The 17634-nt window shown below is 50.2% G+C and overlaps 1 protein-coding gene across 1 annotated transcript in view; it reads left to right on the top strand.

Moving 5' to 3' along the window:
- Positions 1-350: 350 nt before the first annotated feature.
- Mall (mal, T-cell differentiation protein-like) overlaps positions 351-17634 on the top strand; it is a 31799-nt gene continuing 14515 nt past the window's right edge. The window contains exon 1 of the mRNA XM_005400635.2: positions 351-929. Within this exon, the coding sequence (XP_005400692.1) occupies positions 822-929 (108 nt within the window). The 5' untranslated portion in view covers positions 351-821. The remainder of the gene's footprint in view (positions 930-17634) is intronic.

Below are 17634 nucleotides of genomic sequence, written 5' to 3' on the forward strand. Positions count from 1 at the left end.
AGAAAATGGTTCGGTCTCCAGGACCTGTCCTTTGTGGGAAAGGCAGGGCCCACGCTGGGTCCCAGCCATCGCCCGCGGGAGGAGTCAGGAAGGAATCACTTGGCCCCTAGCGCGGCTCCTGGCAAGGCACCAGCTAGGCAGGGCTGGGGCGCAGGGAGGGAAGCGGCACAAACTGGAGCGGCAGTGGACCAGCCCGGCCCTTCTCAGGAGCCCTCTGCAAGTCGTCGGGCAGCAGGGGAGCCCCCTGCATCTGCAGCGCAGGGCTGAGGGGAGGCGGGACAGGAAGAGGGAGGGGGACGGGCGTGAGACAGGCGGGCTGGTCCGTGTCTTGCCCGGCCCCGGCGCTGGAAGGGAGGGCCGGCCAGGGGTGGAGAAGGAGGAACCGCACAGGACAAGCAGACAGATAAATGCATCTTTAGCGTCCACTCCGTGACCTTGACTTGACCTCACTCATTCTGTCTCCTTACTTGAATAGGGACAAAAGTGCCCCGGGGGTTGGGGGAAGGTGTCTGTAGATGGCTTGACTCGTGGTAAGTCGCCAAAAGCCATCTTCGGCAAAACAGCCCCCACTTGCGCTCGGCACAGGGAAGGGGCGAGGGGCGGCTGCCGCTGGCGACCCCGGGAGCGATGCCCTCCAAGTGCAAAGGTTCCTTGCGGGGAGAAGTCTGGAGAGAGACTCCCTGCCTCCCCCGGATGGACGCGCGCCCCGCAGGTGGACCTGCCCGGGACGCTGCCCCTCCCCCGGGGTGTGTCGCCGTCACCGGGCGGGCGGAGGTGCTATTTGAAGGCACGGAGGCCGTGAGCGCCGAGCAGGGGACAGCATGGCCGCCCGCGACCCGCCGCCCGCCACCAGCTACGCGCCGTCCGACGTGCCCTCGGGGGTCCGCCTGCTCCTCACCATCCCCTTCGCCTTCTTCGCGCCCGAGCTGGTGAGTGCGGCAGCGGCCACGGGGCGGGGGTCGCCCCCGAAAGGGGACGGGACGCCTTGTCACCCTGTCGCGCATCTCCCCAGCGCAGGCCCGATGCCAGCCTGGGCTTGGGCTCATGCCATTGGGTTGGTTTCCTGTGTCCCCGCAAAACCCGGCAGGGTGAGGCAGGCCGGGCACTTGGCTGCTGGAGGGGTGTGGACTCCGTCCTGGACTAACCAGGATCCTTAGCAAGAAACTGCAAAGGGACTTCTAGGCTATGGTTTCTCAGACAATTCTACTTTTTAAAAGTTCAGGAAGGGAGGGGTGCTCCGGACAGGTCTGTTGGGGGTTTTCTGAATTGTCACCCTCCCAGACCTTGGACTTTGACTCATGTAGGCTCCCCACACAGGGTAGTTTAGAACGACACCTGCCATTAAACGGTCTCTGAGATGCCCGAGTTGCACTGGGAAACCTTCTTCTACGCGACCCTGGAGGCCCTGACTATGGCGCTGCTCCCAGCCTGCGCCGCAGAGTCATCTGCAGAGCATGGACAGCAGTGTCCCACAGAACCAAGTCCCCGTAGCGCCGGCTCCTGTCGCCCCCCTTTCGTTGAGGGGACACTGGAGTCCAGTGAACAATCAGGGCAAAAGAGTGTGTTCTGCTCTTGGACGCTCCTGAGAGTTCACTTTGAGGGTGGTCTCTTCTCTGCTGCTCTGAAGTTGGCAATGCCACCCCGGGCTAGGAGGGAAAGCTAGAGCGGCACCGCCTACAAGGTGGACACCACCGGCCATGTCACCCTTGTCGCCTGCCTCAGAGGCTGGGCCTGACTCAGTGAACTTCACGCAGACCGGTGGAAGGGCGGCTGATGTCCCGAAAAAGGGAAGCTGGGCAGTGCGGGTCCAGCGTGGGGGAGGTGAAACCCCACCCAAGAGCGGGTTCTGCCAGGGCTGCCTCTTGGGCACCAACACGGGCATCCTGCCAGGCTGATGACATCTCGGTGCTCTTACAAGTGCTGTGTGCCAGGACCTGGGTGTGTCCCTCACCTTGGGACGGCCAGAAGGGCTGCCAAGGCCATGGCTGGCTCCGCCACTTTTTCCTGAGTGTAAACTTTGCATCATTCACGCAAGCCACTAGTGCCAGGCTTGTTGCTTCCCAGGGGCGCTCTGCCTGTTGGAGACACAGACCCAGGAATGTCTCTTCTCGGTGGTCAGGCTGTGGCACCAGCCGGAAGAGATCATCTGCACTTGCCAGGTCAGGGAGGGGTCCTGGCCTGTCACTGGCCACAGGGGACTGGCTGGAATTCCAGGCTGTGTGGCAAGAGAGAGGCCAGGAGGGACCAAGGGACAGGAAGCCGAGGGGATGGAGTTTCCCAAATCAGGAAAGCATTAGGGGAGCTAACTGTGAGAAGTGTCATCCTGTGTCCCCACCTGCCTGGCCCCTGGCGGTGGAATTCCTGGAAGACAAGCTCACGCCTATGTGGGGCCCTGGGACTTGATGTGATTTGGGGGAATGCAGCTATTGCCACTGGTCCACTTTTATTCATTATGTTATATTTTTAAATAACCTTAGAGTTATCACAAAGCTGCAATAATAGTACAAAAAGTCTATCTAGTCCTCCCTCAGCATCCTATCCCATCCGTAGCTCCCACAGCACAACTCTCAGAATCAGGAGATGAACATGAACACTATGCTGTGACTATTCTATTCCAATTTTGCTCATTACCCACTCCTCCTAGAAGATTCTTTTTCTGGTTCAGGATCCGGGCCAGGACCCCACATTGTGTTTAGCTGTCTTATCTCCTTCTTGTCTTTTAATCCGGGACAATTCCCCCATCTCTGTCCCAGTGCTTTTGAAAGAGGACCAAACAGTTATAGGTACAGTACCCATCTCTGTGGTCCTGCCTGATGGTTCCTCACTGCAGCTCTATTTATAAACCATTCCCTGTTGGAAACTGGAATATAATGCATGTATCTGCATGCATCCGTATATGGACCCTATCTACTGAACGGGCTCATTCCGTGCCTGCTGTTCTCACCTCCAACGGACATTTGTAACACAGAATCCGGAATCAAGTGTTTCTCAAATCTCAGGTGAGGATCAAGGAGGTGAGAAAATGAAAGTGGGTGGCAGTTCTGACCCCACCGAGCAGAAGACTCTCAAGGCTGGAAAAGGGAGTGCAGAATCAGCCTCACACAAGCCCCTTGCCTCAGTCCCAGTGAGCCGGGTATGTCACTAGGACAGCTTGAGAGCCCAGGGTCCTGGGGTCTGGCTAATTCTTAGTGTTGGGGCTGGAGGCACCACAGACAGGTGTATGCTTTTCTAAGGACACGAGTTCAGAGGGTGGGTTGTAAAAGTAGGCATTTAGGCCAGCGAAGGGGAACAGAGGGAATGAAATCCAGTAACCAAGAATGGGTGTTGTGGGGGTGGGGTTCACACTGTGGCGGCTGCAGCCACCCCATCCCTCCAGCCACTGTTTGTAAAGCTCCTAAGGGAAGAACTGTGCCCAAAACAGAGAGGCCAGGCATGGGGGTGCACACCTGTAATCCTAGCTACTTGGGAGGCAGGAGGAGGATCCCAAGTTCAAGGACAGCGTGAGCAATATAGGGAGACCCTGTCTTATAACAAAATAATTAAAAGCACTGAGCTCAGCACTCCCTAGTTTGTTTGTTTTGGTTTGGTTTGGTTTTTTTTTTTGGCACTGGGAATTGAAGTCAGGACCTTGTGTTTGCCAGGCAGGCACTTATGCCACTGAGCTGTATCCCTGGCCCAGCACTCCCTACTTTCAATCCCCCATACTGCAAAAACAAAGACAATCGGAGAGCACTGTCAGACAAGCAAGGGCTCGAACAAGGCTGAGGCCTTCCCACCAGCGTTCCTAAGGCCACAGCCACCCTGGCTGCCAACAGCCTCTGACTCTCTTGTGCTTCTCGGGGACGACAGGCTGTGTGACTCCCACTCCAAGGCTCCTGCGATGTCTCCACCCACCTGTCCTCCCCTGCTGCCTTCTCACTGACCTTTCTCTAAGATGCTTCATTATCAAGTTTTTGACAGTAAAATTCCTATTTTTTAAGCTTTTCATTCTTCGATAATTATAGATTCTTAGGAAGTTGCCAAGATGGTTTGGGGAGGTCTCCTTTACCCAAACCATGTTCCCTGCGGCCACACGTTTCCTCACTGGATTACAGAATGCGAACCAGGAAACTGATATTGGGAAAGCAGGTCTCTACTTCACTGTCATCTTCTCGCATGGGAAGATTTGTACAATCACCACCATAAGCAATACCTGGGACTGTCCTGTCCCCACAAGAACCCCCTCCCCACCCCATCTTCCATCTCATTCCCTTCTGAACAAACCCTGGAAACCATCACTCCTATCATTATAATTTTGTTATTTTGAGAAAGTTATGAGTCAATGGACTCATACACATGCAACCTTTGAGACTGGCTTCTTCCTCTCAGCATGATGCCCTTGACATCCACCCAAGAGGTTACCTACGTCAATGGTCCCATCCTTCTCACTGCTGAGTATGGTCTGTTTAACCCATTACCCGCTGAGAAACACTTCCGATATTAGAGCTGCTGTGAACACCAAGTATGGGCTTTTGTGCGGATGGAATTTTCATTTCTCTGGAGGAAGTGCCTGGGTGTGATTGCTGTGTGGAATAATAAGTGTTGGCTTGGTTTTTATTCAGAAACTAACGAGGTATTTTTCCAGGGTGACCGGAAAGTAATTTTTGAACTTTATACACTCACCAGCAAGGCATGAGACTTGAATACTAACATTTGTTTTGCAGTCCACATTCTGTTGAATTTGGACTTCTTATTTGAAAATAGTAAGTCGAAAATATAACCTCCAAGTGAGAGGAACTTTTGAATCAATGAATTTTAAGATGAGAACAGACCTCCATTTGTTCCCTCTCTCCTCTGTATACCAAGAGTGAAGCCAGTGCAGAGCTGAGCCTGGGGTGACTGTGACCATCAGCCCTACCTCCTTCCTCAGAGCCAGCATCTGTGGGTGGCCAGGGACCCGTCACACAATGACCTGTGTGGTACCAGCTGATTCGTAACCTTTTTTTTTTTTTGGAAAGTAAGGATTGAAACCAGGACCTCTGCACTAAGCTATACCCTCAGACCTTTTTTTTTTTTTTTGAGACAGTGTCTCACAAAGCTGCCATCCTCCTTCCTCAGCCTCCCAGAGTGCTGGGATGACAGATGTGAACCACCCCACCCAACTAACTTCTGAGCCTTTATAGAAGCTATAAGGTGAAAGCCAAGAGCTCCTGCAGGGTCTGTCCCAGCAGGACTGCTTTGTGGATAAGAGTCCAAGAAAGTCATAACTTTTAACCTCTGGAGTTACATTTTTGCCTAATTAAAGAGAAACAGCTAAGAAAACTTCTAGAGACTCAGCTACTTTTTTTTTGTTTTTCTCCGGTACCAGGAACCAAACTCACGACCTTGCGCTTGCCAGGCAGGCGCTTTGCCGCTGAGCTAAATCCCCAGCCCCCGAGACTCAGCTACTTTATAAGGACCCACAGTCAGAACACTGTTTCATGTTGGATGTTTTCCTTCCAGTTTCTTGCCTCGCACAGGTCTGAAGGAAGTACTCAGATGCCCTTAGAAGTTCATTCCGGGTTCCTCTAACCTGGGATGTCCATCCTTATGTCTCACCCCAAATCCCCAGTTTCACCTTAATGTCAAGCTGCTTCTTCTCTACTGTTCCTATTTAGGAGCCTGCTTGGAACTTCCTGAAGCCCGGGACTAGGGGGAGGAGCCAGGGCCCATCTCAGGCAGGGGCATCCCCTTCTGTCTCAGTCACTGTCTCATCGCTGGACACAGTGCCAGCACCCACAACTTAATAGTGGAGAGGCTGATTTTGGCTCCCGGTCTGTAGAGGTTTCAGCCCATAGTCAGCTGGCTCCAAGACAGGGCAGCCTGGCAGAGGAGCCTGGCAGAGGAGAATTGTTCATGGTGTGGCAGAGAGGAAGCAGAGAGAGAAATCAAAGGAGGAGGGAGGCAAATAAAGCCTTCCAGGCCACGCCCCCAGACACCCAGCTCCTCCAACCAGGCTTCACCTCCCAACATCACATTCGGCTATAAACCCAACCATGAATAGAGTAATCCACTGCCGACTATCACACCACCAGCGAGGCATGACCTAATCACCTCTGAAAAGCCCCACCCATGAGCACATGAGACTTCGCAGGACATCTAAATATCCGCTATCACACCTTCCTTACAACCTGTCCTTAGAAGCTGAGCTTTCTGAGAAGGCAACATCCTCTCCCGTGCCAGCCTCCACTCCCCTTTCTGACTCCTTGCTGCTGGGCAAAGGGCATGGTCATCTCTGCTTGCGGGCTATCATCTCATCAGCTCTCCTGCTGCCTCTCCCTTGGCTGCTTCTGGACCTCCCTGCTGTCCCCCGCACCGCCACTCAGCCTCTCCCCAGCCGTGGGACAGGGCCCTTCCCTCTGTCCTCCTGCCAGACGTGGGTGCCAAGGCACCTGTGAGTCCCAGAGGAACAGCACCCGAGGATGTCAACATGGGACGAGGAAGGGCGAACAGGGGAGGGACGGACTGTTACAGAGAGAGGAACAGCTGGGGCTGGGGGCCGGGCCAGGCCCCCGGAGAGAAGATGTGGAGGCCCTCTGGTCCCTAGCACTACACTGGGAGATCCCCAGCGCATTCAGGGTCAATAAGATGGAGTCAGTTAGGATGGAGTCTAAGCCTGGCTCTGCTTCTTCACTGCTGTGAGCACCTGGGCAGGTTACCTAGCCACTCTGAGCCTTGGTTTCCACAGTGCAAGGAGTGACAATAAAGAGAAACAACAGTCCCCCAAGCCAGCGTGGGGTTCTAATAAGTGGCAGCACAGGGTGGGTGCATGCTCCTGAAATAGCAGTTCTGAAGTTCACTAAAATGTAAATTCGGGGTACAGGGGAGAGACTCTGCCCCAACTAAACCCCATGGATCCACTCAGCCAATATTCACTGAGCACCCGCTTCCTGTGTGGCACTGGTAGGTGAAGAACAAGAGAGAGGTGGCCCCTGCCTTGCAGAGTGTGACGTCTAGTGGTGGTGATGACAGCTGAGGACACGGCAGGGGAGCTGCCGCTGTCGGGTGCAGGGGGAAGAAAAACACAGAGAGATTCAACCCAGGGAATTGTTCCATCTCCTTAGAAGCTGAAAGAGAAGAACGGATGTGTCCAAGTGACCCAGAAAATAACAATCACATGAAGTGGCCGCTGTCAATCCCCACAGTCAGGGGAATGAAAAGGACAAGGGGCTGATCGTAAAGCCTCTAAAGGAAGCATTGGCCATGCTTGGATCACTGAGGATGGCCTGGCCATATAACAGGGGCCACCCCCAGAGAAGGGGCACAGGGACCTGGGCAGGGCTGGCTGCTGCTGCTGCGGAGACAGTAACCAGATGAGGAAGGCCGCAGGAAGCCCATGCCTCCCCTCACTCAACTCCCACTGCCAGGGCCTAGCAAGATCCAGCTGCCGAGGGAGTCTCATCGCAGGGAAGATGATTGGAGTGGGGCTGTGACAGTCAGCTTTCCACCACTGTGACAAAATACCTGAGGCTGAAACAAGCAGCTTAAAAAGAGGAAGGGTTTATTTTGGCTCGTGGCTTCGGGGGTTTCCACCCGTGCTCAATTGGCCCTGTCACTCTGGTGAGGCAGCGTATGATGGCAGGTGTGTGTGTTAAACCAAAGCTACTTGAATTATGGGAGTGAGGAAGGAAAAAAGAGGAAGAGGGTGGAGCCCAAATATCCCCTTCAGAGCAGGGCATGGTGGTGCACACCTGTAATCCCAGCACTCCAGAGGCTGAGGCAGGAGGATCACTGAGTTCGAGGCTAGCCTAGGCTCTATAGTGATCTCAACATCCACCTGACCTACATAGTAAGACACTGTCGCAAAAAAAATAAACAAGAACACCCCCCTTGAAGGCCACGCCTCAGTGATCTGCTTCCTCGGGCTGGGCCCCACCTCCCGAAGTTGGCACCACCTCCTCATAGAGCCATCAGCCGGGGACCAGGCCTTCAACACATGAGCTTTGGGGGGACATTTAAGACCCAAACTGTGACAAGGGGTCTGGACATAGAGAGACACTGGCAACCACCCAGCCCAGTCTGCACGGCACTGCCCGCCCTCTGCCCAGGTCTGATCTTCCAGACCTATTCTTGCCAGCCATGAGCCACCGTCCCCAAACCAGCAGCCACGACAGACATGCAGCATATTGAGGAAGGCCAGCCTGCCGGGACAGTTTCACATAAATGACACGCTTGGAGAAGTGGCCAGGAACAGGGAGGGGCTCCGTGTTCTGCCCTCCTGGACCCGAGGGCCCCGAGTGTCTGTGATAAGCAGCACACCCTTGCTTCTCTGCATCTTTCCCAGGGGACTTTCCCCAGGGCGAGGCCCAGCCTCTGGGGGTCAGGCTTCCTTTCTGCAGCACCATCCACATTTGTGGGTCGTTGGAAGCAGGCTGGGGCAGGGAGAGGCCCAAAGTCCCTGGCCTTTGTCCCTCCAGCTCCCGGGCCTAACCCTCCCCAACCTCTCCCTTGCCTCCGCTTATCCCTGCCGCAGAATTGTTCCCCATCAGGTCTTCCGTGGCCATTACAGATGTCTGCTGGGAGCCTGCACGGTCCTGATGCAGCGGGAGGAGCCCAACTCATGACCTGCAGTCTGCAGCTCAGCCCCCTCGGCCCGCTTCCCTCCTCCAGATGCAACTGCACCTGGAAGACACAGGGGCCCCAGAGTGGCACCCAGGGGCTCTGGGCCAGAGGAGCCAGCTGCTATGGACGTGGGCCCCTGGGTCTTCCGAGAGGCCGTGTCAGCACCTCATCCCGGCAGCCATACTCTCTGAGCTTTGCGGTTCTGTCTTCGCTCTCTTCAGGGCTCCGAGCCCTGCCCCTCCGTCTGCTCAAGTGGTGCTGGGAGCTTGAATCTCCAGACATTGTCCTCTCTGACTGCACATTTGGGGCTAGGGAACCAGAGCTCCCCGAGGTGATACGGGGACGGGAAGGGGTGGGCAGGAGGCAAGGCGGCGTCCTCCTCAGGGAAAGTGAGGACGAGGAGGCCAGGTGGGGGGCAGGGAAGCCGGAGGGTCCCTGAGGCCTCTGGGAGGAGGGGACACATTTACCCTGCTGTTTTCCAGCTTTAGCTGTTCTTTCTAGCTTTTCTAAAGTCCAGAAATGGAAAAGAAAAATTTTAAAGTGCTCTTAGTGATTTAAAATTTGTTCCTCTGTGAGTCAAAGAAGAAAAGCCCTTTAGACTTTAGACAGATCCATGTGTCTTTATAATTCTAGTCTCGGTTGCATTGTAAATCTGTGCTGTTTGGTCTATAAAGCGCAGGTTAGTCGGTCACTCACTGAATGAGAGGGTGCGGCCCTGGGCCAGGAAACCACTGGAGGGGGAGGAAGGAAAGAGGAGGAGGTGCAGGGCCTGGGCAGGCCCTCTTGGGGGCCACACCAGCGCCCCGTGTCCTGGGCAGGCTGCCAGCAGGTCCTGAGAGTGCTTATAGGGCCCTTATAGGACTTGTTCTATGAGGAAGGATTGTTCTGGAATGAGATTGTTCCTGGAGTGAACAGGATAACGCACGGCTCCCACAGGAGCTCTCTGTGGAGACATCCTGCTAACCTTAAAGCCACAAAGAGAAAATTGTCCCCCCATGAGTCAGGACGCAGTGACTCAGGTTTGGAAGACTCGTAGGTTGAATTACGGGGGGTGGCGCTTCCCCACCATGCTAGTTGTTTTGAGGTCCCCATGGGGCCCTGGATTCAAGCCTCATGGGAGGTCCCAAGGCCTCTCAAAGCTGCTTGCTCCCCTGTGAGGAGTGTCACAAGGGGAGAGGGGCACCCCTTTGTGGGCATGGGGTTTTCTGAGCCGCCCGAAGGAGGGCTACCAGGAGAGGAGGCCTATTGGGGAGCACCTCACTCCCTGGCTGGGTCCATGGTGCCTGACCCTGTCACCCGGGACGGTGCCTGCAGGTGAGCTTGCTTGCTGCAGCTGTGACACTCCAGGGCTCCTCTCAGCTGTGTTTCCTTTCCCTTCCTCTGGGCGGCTCTCGCTTCCACAGCAAGGCCTCAGGTCCTAGATCCAGCTTCTGCGGCGTCCGTGGAATGGGTCCTTACCCACAGGGCCACTGCTGTGAAGGAGCAGAGCTGTCTGGGTCTGACAGGGCAGGGAGGTGACCGTAGAGAACTTTGGGTGAGCACGGGCCTCCACACCCTGACTGCCATCCACAGGGAGAAAGATATTTTCATCACAGCCTGGTACCGGGTGTGTGTGTGTGTGTGTGTGTGTGTGTGTGTGTAACAAAAGATTCAGGAAGCAGTACTTCCCTTTCCCTGGACAGTACACTCCTACAGTTTCCAACCTGGTCTTTGTCATTTCTTAGTGCTGATTCACGGCCCACTAAATAAATGAGAACACCAGTGGGTCTTGCCCTAATGCTGTGGGTACCGGAAGGGGGTTGGGGATCCTGGCATAGTCCCCTCTGCTCCTCCCCAGGCAGGTGGGCCAGCCTAGCCGCTGCGGCCCGAGTTTGGCCTGGGAGTCAGGACAATTAGTGAGGGGTCTGGTGACAAAGGCAGCCTTGCATCTCAGCGGGCTGTTGCTGGCTGCGACTGGCTTTCACTGGAAAGAAACAGACTAACTCATCCTGGGAAGCCAGGGTCTCAGTGGGTGATTCTTCATCAGCCCAGTGTTCACTGGGGATCTCCATCTGCGTCCTTCTCCATTCCTATGAGCCCAGGCGCCCTCTTACCTGCAGTAATGGCCAGAACATGGAGAGGCACCACCACGGCCTGTGTCTCCATTCCTGGGCACCCCTCTCCCGCACCCCCGCAGGCTTCCCTTCACGTCTTTCCTTTCACCTCTGGTCCGTCAGGACTCCGTCACATATGTGTCCACCGCTAGATAGGATGTGCTGATGCTAACAGATGTTGGGATGTCACTCCTCTGCTCCCTCCCTGCCCACACGTGCCACCAGGAGCGCCTGCAGAGGAGGAAGATTGTCTGAGTAGCAAGCGGTTTACAGCAGCCAGGAAAAACTGGACACCCAGTACAGCTACACTGGGCCCCACTGAGCAGAGGAGGTTTCATCCCTGGGAGGAATGTAATTTGGGCTCTGGAAGTGCAGTGGATGCTCTTGACTACTGTATTCTGTACTTACAGATTCACATACTTGCTAAAATGCATTTGTAACCCCAAAATGAAGACTCGGGGGCTCCCACGGTCCCTGGGGGATGAGCACAGTTGCCTGACATGCACAGTCCCAGACAAGGTAGAGCGGGTCAACACTGTTATCTTGTCTCAACTCTCGGGCTGTGACCAGCCAGTCTCTTCGCCTTCTGTCTAGTGCTGCGCTGTTCAAATCTGGGGGGTAATTTTGCTGAGCACCAGTGCTATCCAGTGTCCCTAATCACAAGAAGGCTAAGGTGTACTTTGAAGACATTACCTGTGTTAGACAAGCTTTGTTTGGGCAGAAGTGTTGTTGGGCATGCAGTTTAGTTAAGAAATCAGTAGTGCATATTGGATAAGATGCTTTGAAATAGAATCATGCATACAAGCAGGTTACATAGAGATTACTCGGCAAAAGGAAAGTTGTACTTAAAGACTTGGAGGCTAACCCTGGGCTTTGCCTAGAAGCAATGTTTCGGGAGCCACTAATTCAGTGTTCACGGGCTTTATGGGACAGAGCAACTACAGACAACAAGAACCAGCTGTCCAGTTAAGCCACATAGAAAAATACAAAATGTAGAATACAAATTGTATGTGCTCCATCATTTACAACTTTATAAAAATATGTATGCATAAGGACTATGCCTGGGAAGGAACTTGGCATAGTAAAAAAATTTCTACAGTGTTAACATTTTTACAATTAACTTAAAATCATAGGGTTAAAAAATAATTCTTGCCATGTGATTTCACTGTGAGCCAGCAACATCCCCCTGGAGTTGAGGTGCTTTGATTGGGCAGTCAAACTCCCAAGGGATCCCTACGTGGGCCACCAAGGCAGGGACACAGGCACAGCTGATGGAGGAGCTGTCACTCTCCAGCACTGTGCACGGGAACGGTCAATCATGGCTGAAGCTCAGGCCCAGGCTGGGTGTTGTCTTGTTTGTCCTTTTTTGGAGTGCACATCGCAGAGGTATTTGCACCCTGTGTTCATAGCAGAGTTACTCACAATAGCTGAAAGGTGGAAACACCCCAGGTGTCCCCCAGACAGATGAGTGAATCACCAGAATGCAACACAGATGTCTCCTGGCTTACGATGGAGCTAGTCCTGATGAACCCATTGTAGTTGAAACTTCCGTTGGTTGAAACTGCCAGAATACACTTCACCTACCCCTACTGCCCTCCCTAGCTTAGCAGCACAACGGGATACAGAGCGTCAGATATTCCCCCAGGATCACTGGCTGCAGCTCTCAAGGGAGAATATCCGACCACATCACACTAACCCAGGAAAATATTACAATGCAAATTGTAACTGTACCTTCTGTTGAATGCTCCTGCACCACTGTAAAGCTGAAAAAAATCCTAAATTGCACCACTGTAAATTAGAGAAATATATATAATATATATTCTATGTATATATGCAGTGGAATATTTTTCTGCCTTTTAAAAGGAAATCCTGGCACATGCCGTAACACGATGAACCTTGGGGACATTCTGCTGAGTGAAATCAGCCAGTCACAGAAGTACAAGTGCTGCGTGGCTCCACTTGTGTGAGGTCCCTATGGTAGTTAAATTGAAAGGCAGAAAGTAGGCGGAGTTGCCAGGGGCTGGGGGCGGGGCAGGGGAGTTGGTGTTTATGGGGCGCAGAGTGCGGGCCTGGATGGTGGCCATGGCTGCTGCATAGTGTGAATGTACCTAATGCTTCTGCGTGGGCTCTTACAGACGGTTAGGATGGGAGTTTAGCAAATGAGGCAGGTATACGAAGCCAAGAGACCCTGCTTTATCAGAATGCATTATAGATGCCTGATTCGAGGGGCAACAGCTGTCTTCATCATGACACATCACTGTGTCCAGGGAGCCCAGGGCACTGGGGAATCCCACTGTGGCCAGTACCCTCGGGAGTCCCTTATGGAGCCCACTCTTGCCCGGCTCTTAGGGGCTCCAGGAGCCTCAGCTCCCCTGTCCTGCTGACTTTGTGTGTCTCTCCCATCTTGACTTGGTCTTTTCCTCCCAGCCTGAAATTTCTGTGCATTTTCAGTCACTTGAATACCAGGAGAGGGAAGGCGACGCAAAGCCCTCACAAAAATTAAGACCAGGGATAAGAAAGGGGACGTGCTGAGCCCCGCCACATGGAAACACCACTCTGCTATGCAGAAAAACCTGCCCCTGGTGTCCCTGCCGCTATGCTCCTCCCAGGTCTCAGTTTCTTGTCTGACTCACCCTGAACCTACACCTCCTAGTCCCACCTGATTCTCTACGGATCCCCTCCCATTTGAAATTCTTTGCAAGCCTCCATCACCCGGCCCAGTTTCTTTCTTCCTTCTTTTTAAATTTACAATTCTGTTTGCTTTGGATCTGTTTGAACATGAATGTGGTCCCACCTTGAAAATTTTGTCCCCAAGCCAAGCAGTTCTCCCCCAAACCAAGACACCGATCGTGTTATTGGGTCTCACTCCAAACAAACGCACATAGGCACAAATGCACACATACCCATTTCTCCTTTTTCTACATAAACCATAGCACAAGGGACATGTTGGTCTCCGGCACTCATTCATGGGGGGATGTAAAGAGTGTTCTTATTCTTTCTGAGGGCTGCAATGTTCCGCTGTTCAGACATAATTGATTTAACGGGCCCTGTGTGGGTGAACAAACACGTAGGTCGTTTCCTATCTGTAATCAACAGGATGCAATAAGCAACTCTGCACACGCTTTACCTTGTTTGTGAGCAGCGTCTGTAGGACAAATTCCAAAAAGTGACACGACTGTGCTGAGTAGTATGTGCTAATGTCATGTTTTGATTGGTTTTACTGAAACAATAGAGCAGTCGATGGCAATTACAGTGGATTTAACAAAGGGCTGTGGCTGGACACTGAGGATCTGGTACCACCCCCCAATGTGTAGGTGAAAATTATGCCTGTATATTAGCTTATTTTTCTTGGAGATCAAAGCTTTCATCAACTCACCAGAAGGGTCTGTGCCCTCCTACTACTGTCTCACCTGTCCGGCTAATTGGTCTGCCACTCCCTCCTTCTGGAAGTGAACTTCCCATCCCTAAAAAGATGGGCCTTGAGCAGCCCCTGTGCTGGGTCTTTCTTATGGATCATCCCTCCTGTCCTCTACCCCATTTCAGATGTTTATAGCTGCCAATTGCTTCTCAAGTGCCAGAGAGAGAGCCGTTAAATCCGCAAAAGAGCCCCATGGGAGAGGAGCCAGCGAGACTCCCTCCTCTGTTTGATGGACAGAGAGGCACAGAGAAGTTAGATAACCTGCCCAGCAGGCGGACCTGGGACTCAAGGCCAGAAGGTGGGTGGATCGGATGGGTGAAAGCAGAAGCAGAGAAACAGAATCACAGCTTTCAGTTCGGACTGCACTGCCTGGGCGGCTGTCCCACCTACACCAGGTCAGTCAGAATCTCTGGGGCACAACCCAGGCCTTGGGGTTTTCTCAAAGTCCCAGAGAGCCAGGGATATAGCTCAGCGGCACAAGTGCCTGCCTGCCAAGTGTAAGGTCCTGAGTTCCATCCCTGGTACCAAAAAATAAAGAAGTCCTCAGAGGGTCCCAGGAATTCCCAGGACTCAGAGTGCTCATCTGAGGGTAATTCTGAGGCATCCATGTGTTTTTGTTTTGCTATTCGTTTTTTTTTAGCCAGGATTGAACCCCCACATATTTTAGAAGTGTCTTACTTTCGTGCAGTTTTTTTTTTTATTCTTTTCCTTTATTAGGCAGTTTTCAAAACATTCCAAAAGTGATGAAAGAAGTTTTTTTAGAAGTATCATTTCAAACTCCTAAATTTCAGGTTGGCTGATGCGTTCTAATCCCTTGTAGCTATTATTCCTACTGAAAGCTCAAATTGTCCTATCTCTGGCCAGCAGGAGCCTACTGTGTTCTTTTGATCTGATCCCAGGAGCCTTTGGAAGATTTCTTACTATCTGTTGTAATAATGTGCCCAGACTCAGCCTCCTGGCCCTAGACCTGATATCAGCCATTTCTCCCCAGACACCAGTCTGGGTACTGTTTCTCCAATTCTTGTATTCTAGTTCTTTACCCAGATCTCTAATCATGAGGGAGCTACTCTATGAATAAGTGGTCCTACCTTAAAATATTCTGTCACATTTCACTTTAACTTTTTGGAGAATATATACATGCATAGTGTGTAGCTGTTCAGAGGAAAAAGACACTGCCAAGTCATACTTGAAATACTCTTGATCTAAATGCCTAATTGTAATAAAATATTCTCCCACTTTGAGGGCCAGCCCAAACCATCTAAAAATATCTCCTGCTCTTGGGAAATACACAATGAGGATTAAAATGGAAGAGACCCTTCCTTCTTTCTTTCTTTCTTTTCTCCTTTCCCTCATCTCATTTGTTCCTTCCCTTTGAGCAACTTCTTAGGATAGCTGGAATAGTTATACTGCTGATGTCTATTCGTTTATTGAAAGGAACAGTTAATGCTTAAATTTTTCTTTTTCTGACCAATTTTGCATGATTATTTATATCTGGTAATCTGAACAATTAATTTGAAGACAACAATATGCAATATAACAACCATTGTTGAATCCCTACTATCTTGATTAGTGAAACTCTGTATCATTTCTAATGTTTTTTTATTATTTTTATTCTCTTTAACTATTTGATCAATCTTGCACACTTCCTTGAAGATAACAATGTGTAATATAACAACCATTATTAACTTCCTATCACCTTGTTTTAAAATTCTGTATCATTTTTATTGTTTTTGTGTTGATTTGTTTTTGTCTTGGTTGTTGTTATTTTGTTTTCTTTTCTCTTAAAAAAAAATGGGACAGACCTTAGCCTGCCAGGAAAATTGGTAAAGCCAAATATGAGAGTTTTTTAAAGGGTAAATAAATATTCAAAGTTCACAACCTATAAACTACCAACCTAAACTATGTGAAGCCAAAATGGGATAACACGTTCATTCCTCTGGATTTTTACATTTTTTTTTAATTTTAAAGAGAAAAAAAAACAATTTCAAAATAAGATAATAGGAAGGTAGCAATGGTTAATACATTGTGTATTGTTATCTTTAAATTAGTTACTCAGAGTGCAAGATATTGGCATTTAATTGTCCAAACAATATTAGCACAAACCTTTCTTTTCAATGAACTAAGTGACATTAATAGTATAACTATCTTGACTATTATTTTTTTTATTTTTTTTTTTTTTGCTTTTCCCTTCTTTTTTTTCTCCTTCCCCATCCCTGTTTCTCTTTCTTTTTGAACAGTTTCTTCCCATTTTACGGTATCCCTTGTACATTTTGGATCACATTTACTCTTTTAGATTCTCACACTAGGGAGATAATATAATGTTTGTACATATGTGTCTGGTTTATTTCATTTATGAGTATGGTCTTGAATTGCATCCATTTACCTATAACAGTCTCTAGTGTATCCTTCATTATGGCTGAGTAGTACTCCATTGTATAAAAAGACCACATCTTTTTTATCCACTCCTTGGTTAATGGGCATTTGGATTATTTCCAAGATCCAGCTGTTATAAATTGTGCTACTATAAACACAGATGCACATATATTGCAGTAGTACAATGTTTTTAATTCTTCTGGGAAGATACCCAGAAGGGCAACAGCTGGGTCAAATGAGACCACTAATCCTAAATTTTTTAGGAATTTCTACATTGATTTCCACACTGACTGCACCAGTCTACACTCCCACCAACAGTGGAGCAGGGTTCCTTTTTCCAAACACCCTTCCAGCATTTGTTATTAGTTGATTTCTTGATAATAGCCATTCTTTCTGGAATGAGAAGGAATCTCACTATTGTTGTAATTCACATCTCTTGAATGACCAGTGGTGGTAAACATTGTTTCATATATTTTTGCTGTTTGTATTTCTTCATCTGAAAAGTGTGTATTCATCTCCAATGCCCATTTTTGGATTGAGTCTTTAAATTTGGGAGGTATGTTATTTTTCAGTTTTTTATATGTTCTTTATAGTAATCCTTTGTCTGAGGAACAGCTGACAAGCATTTTTTTTCCAGATTGTAGGTTGTCTCTTCATTCTGTTGGTGGCGTTTCTCTTGCTGTGTAAAAAATTTTAATAAGATAGATCCCAGTTGTTGATTCTTTGTGATTGTTCCTATGTGACTAGGGTTTTATTCATAAAGTCTTTCCCTATAGCAGTGTCTTCAAGAGTTTTACCTATTGTATCTTCCAGCAGATTTAATGTTTCTGTTTCAATATTTATATCTTTCTTTGGTCCATTTCAACTTTAATTTCATGCATGGTGAAAGATAAGGGTCCAATTTTGATCTTTGTCATGTGCAGAGCCAGTTTTTCCAGCATCATTTATTAAAGAGGCTGTCTTTCATCCAGTGAATGTGTTTGGCCCCTTTGTCAAAGTTAAGGTAGCTGAGTGTGTCTGGAGTTGTTTCTACATCTTCTAATTTGTTCCATTGATCTTGAGGTGTGTTGTTTTTGCCAGTACCATGCTGTTTTTATCACAGTAGCTTTATAGTATAATTTCAAGTTAGGGATTGTGATGTCCCTGCCTTGCCTTTGTTGCCCAGAATTG

The sequence above is a fragment of the Chinchilla lanigera genome, unplaced genomic scaffold (assembly GCF_000276665.1).
Source record: "Chinchilla lanigera isolate Chin_1 unplaced genomic scaffold, ChiLan1.0 scaffold00069, whole genome shotgun sequence".
NCBI classification, from domain to species: domain Eukaryota; kingdom Metazoa; phylum Chordata; class Mammalia; order Rodentia; family Chinchillidae; genus Chinchilla; species Chinchilla lanigera.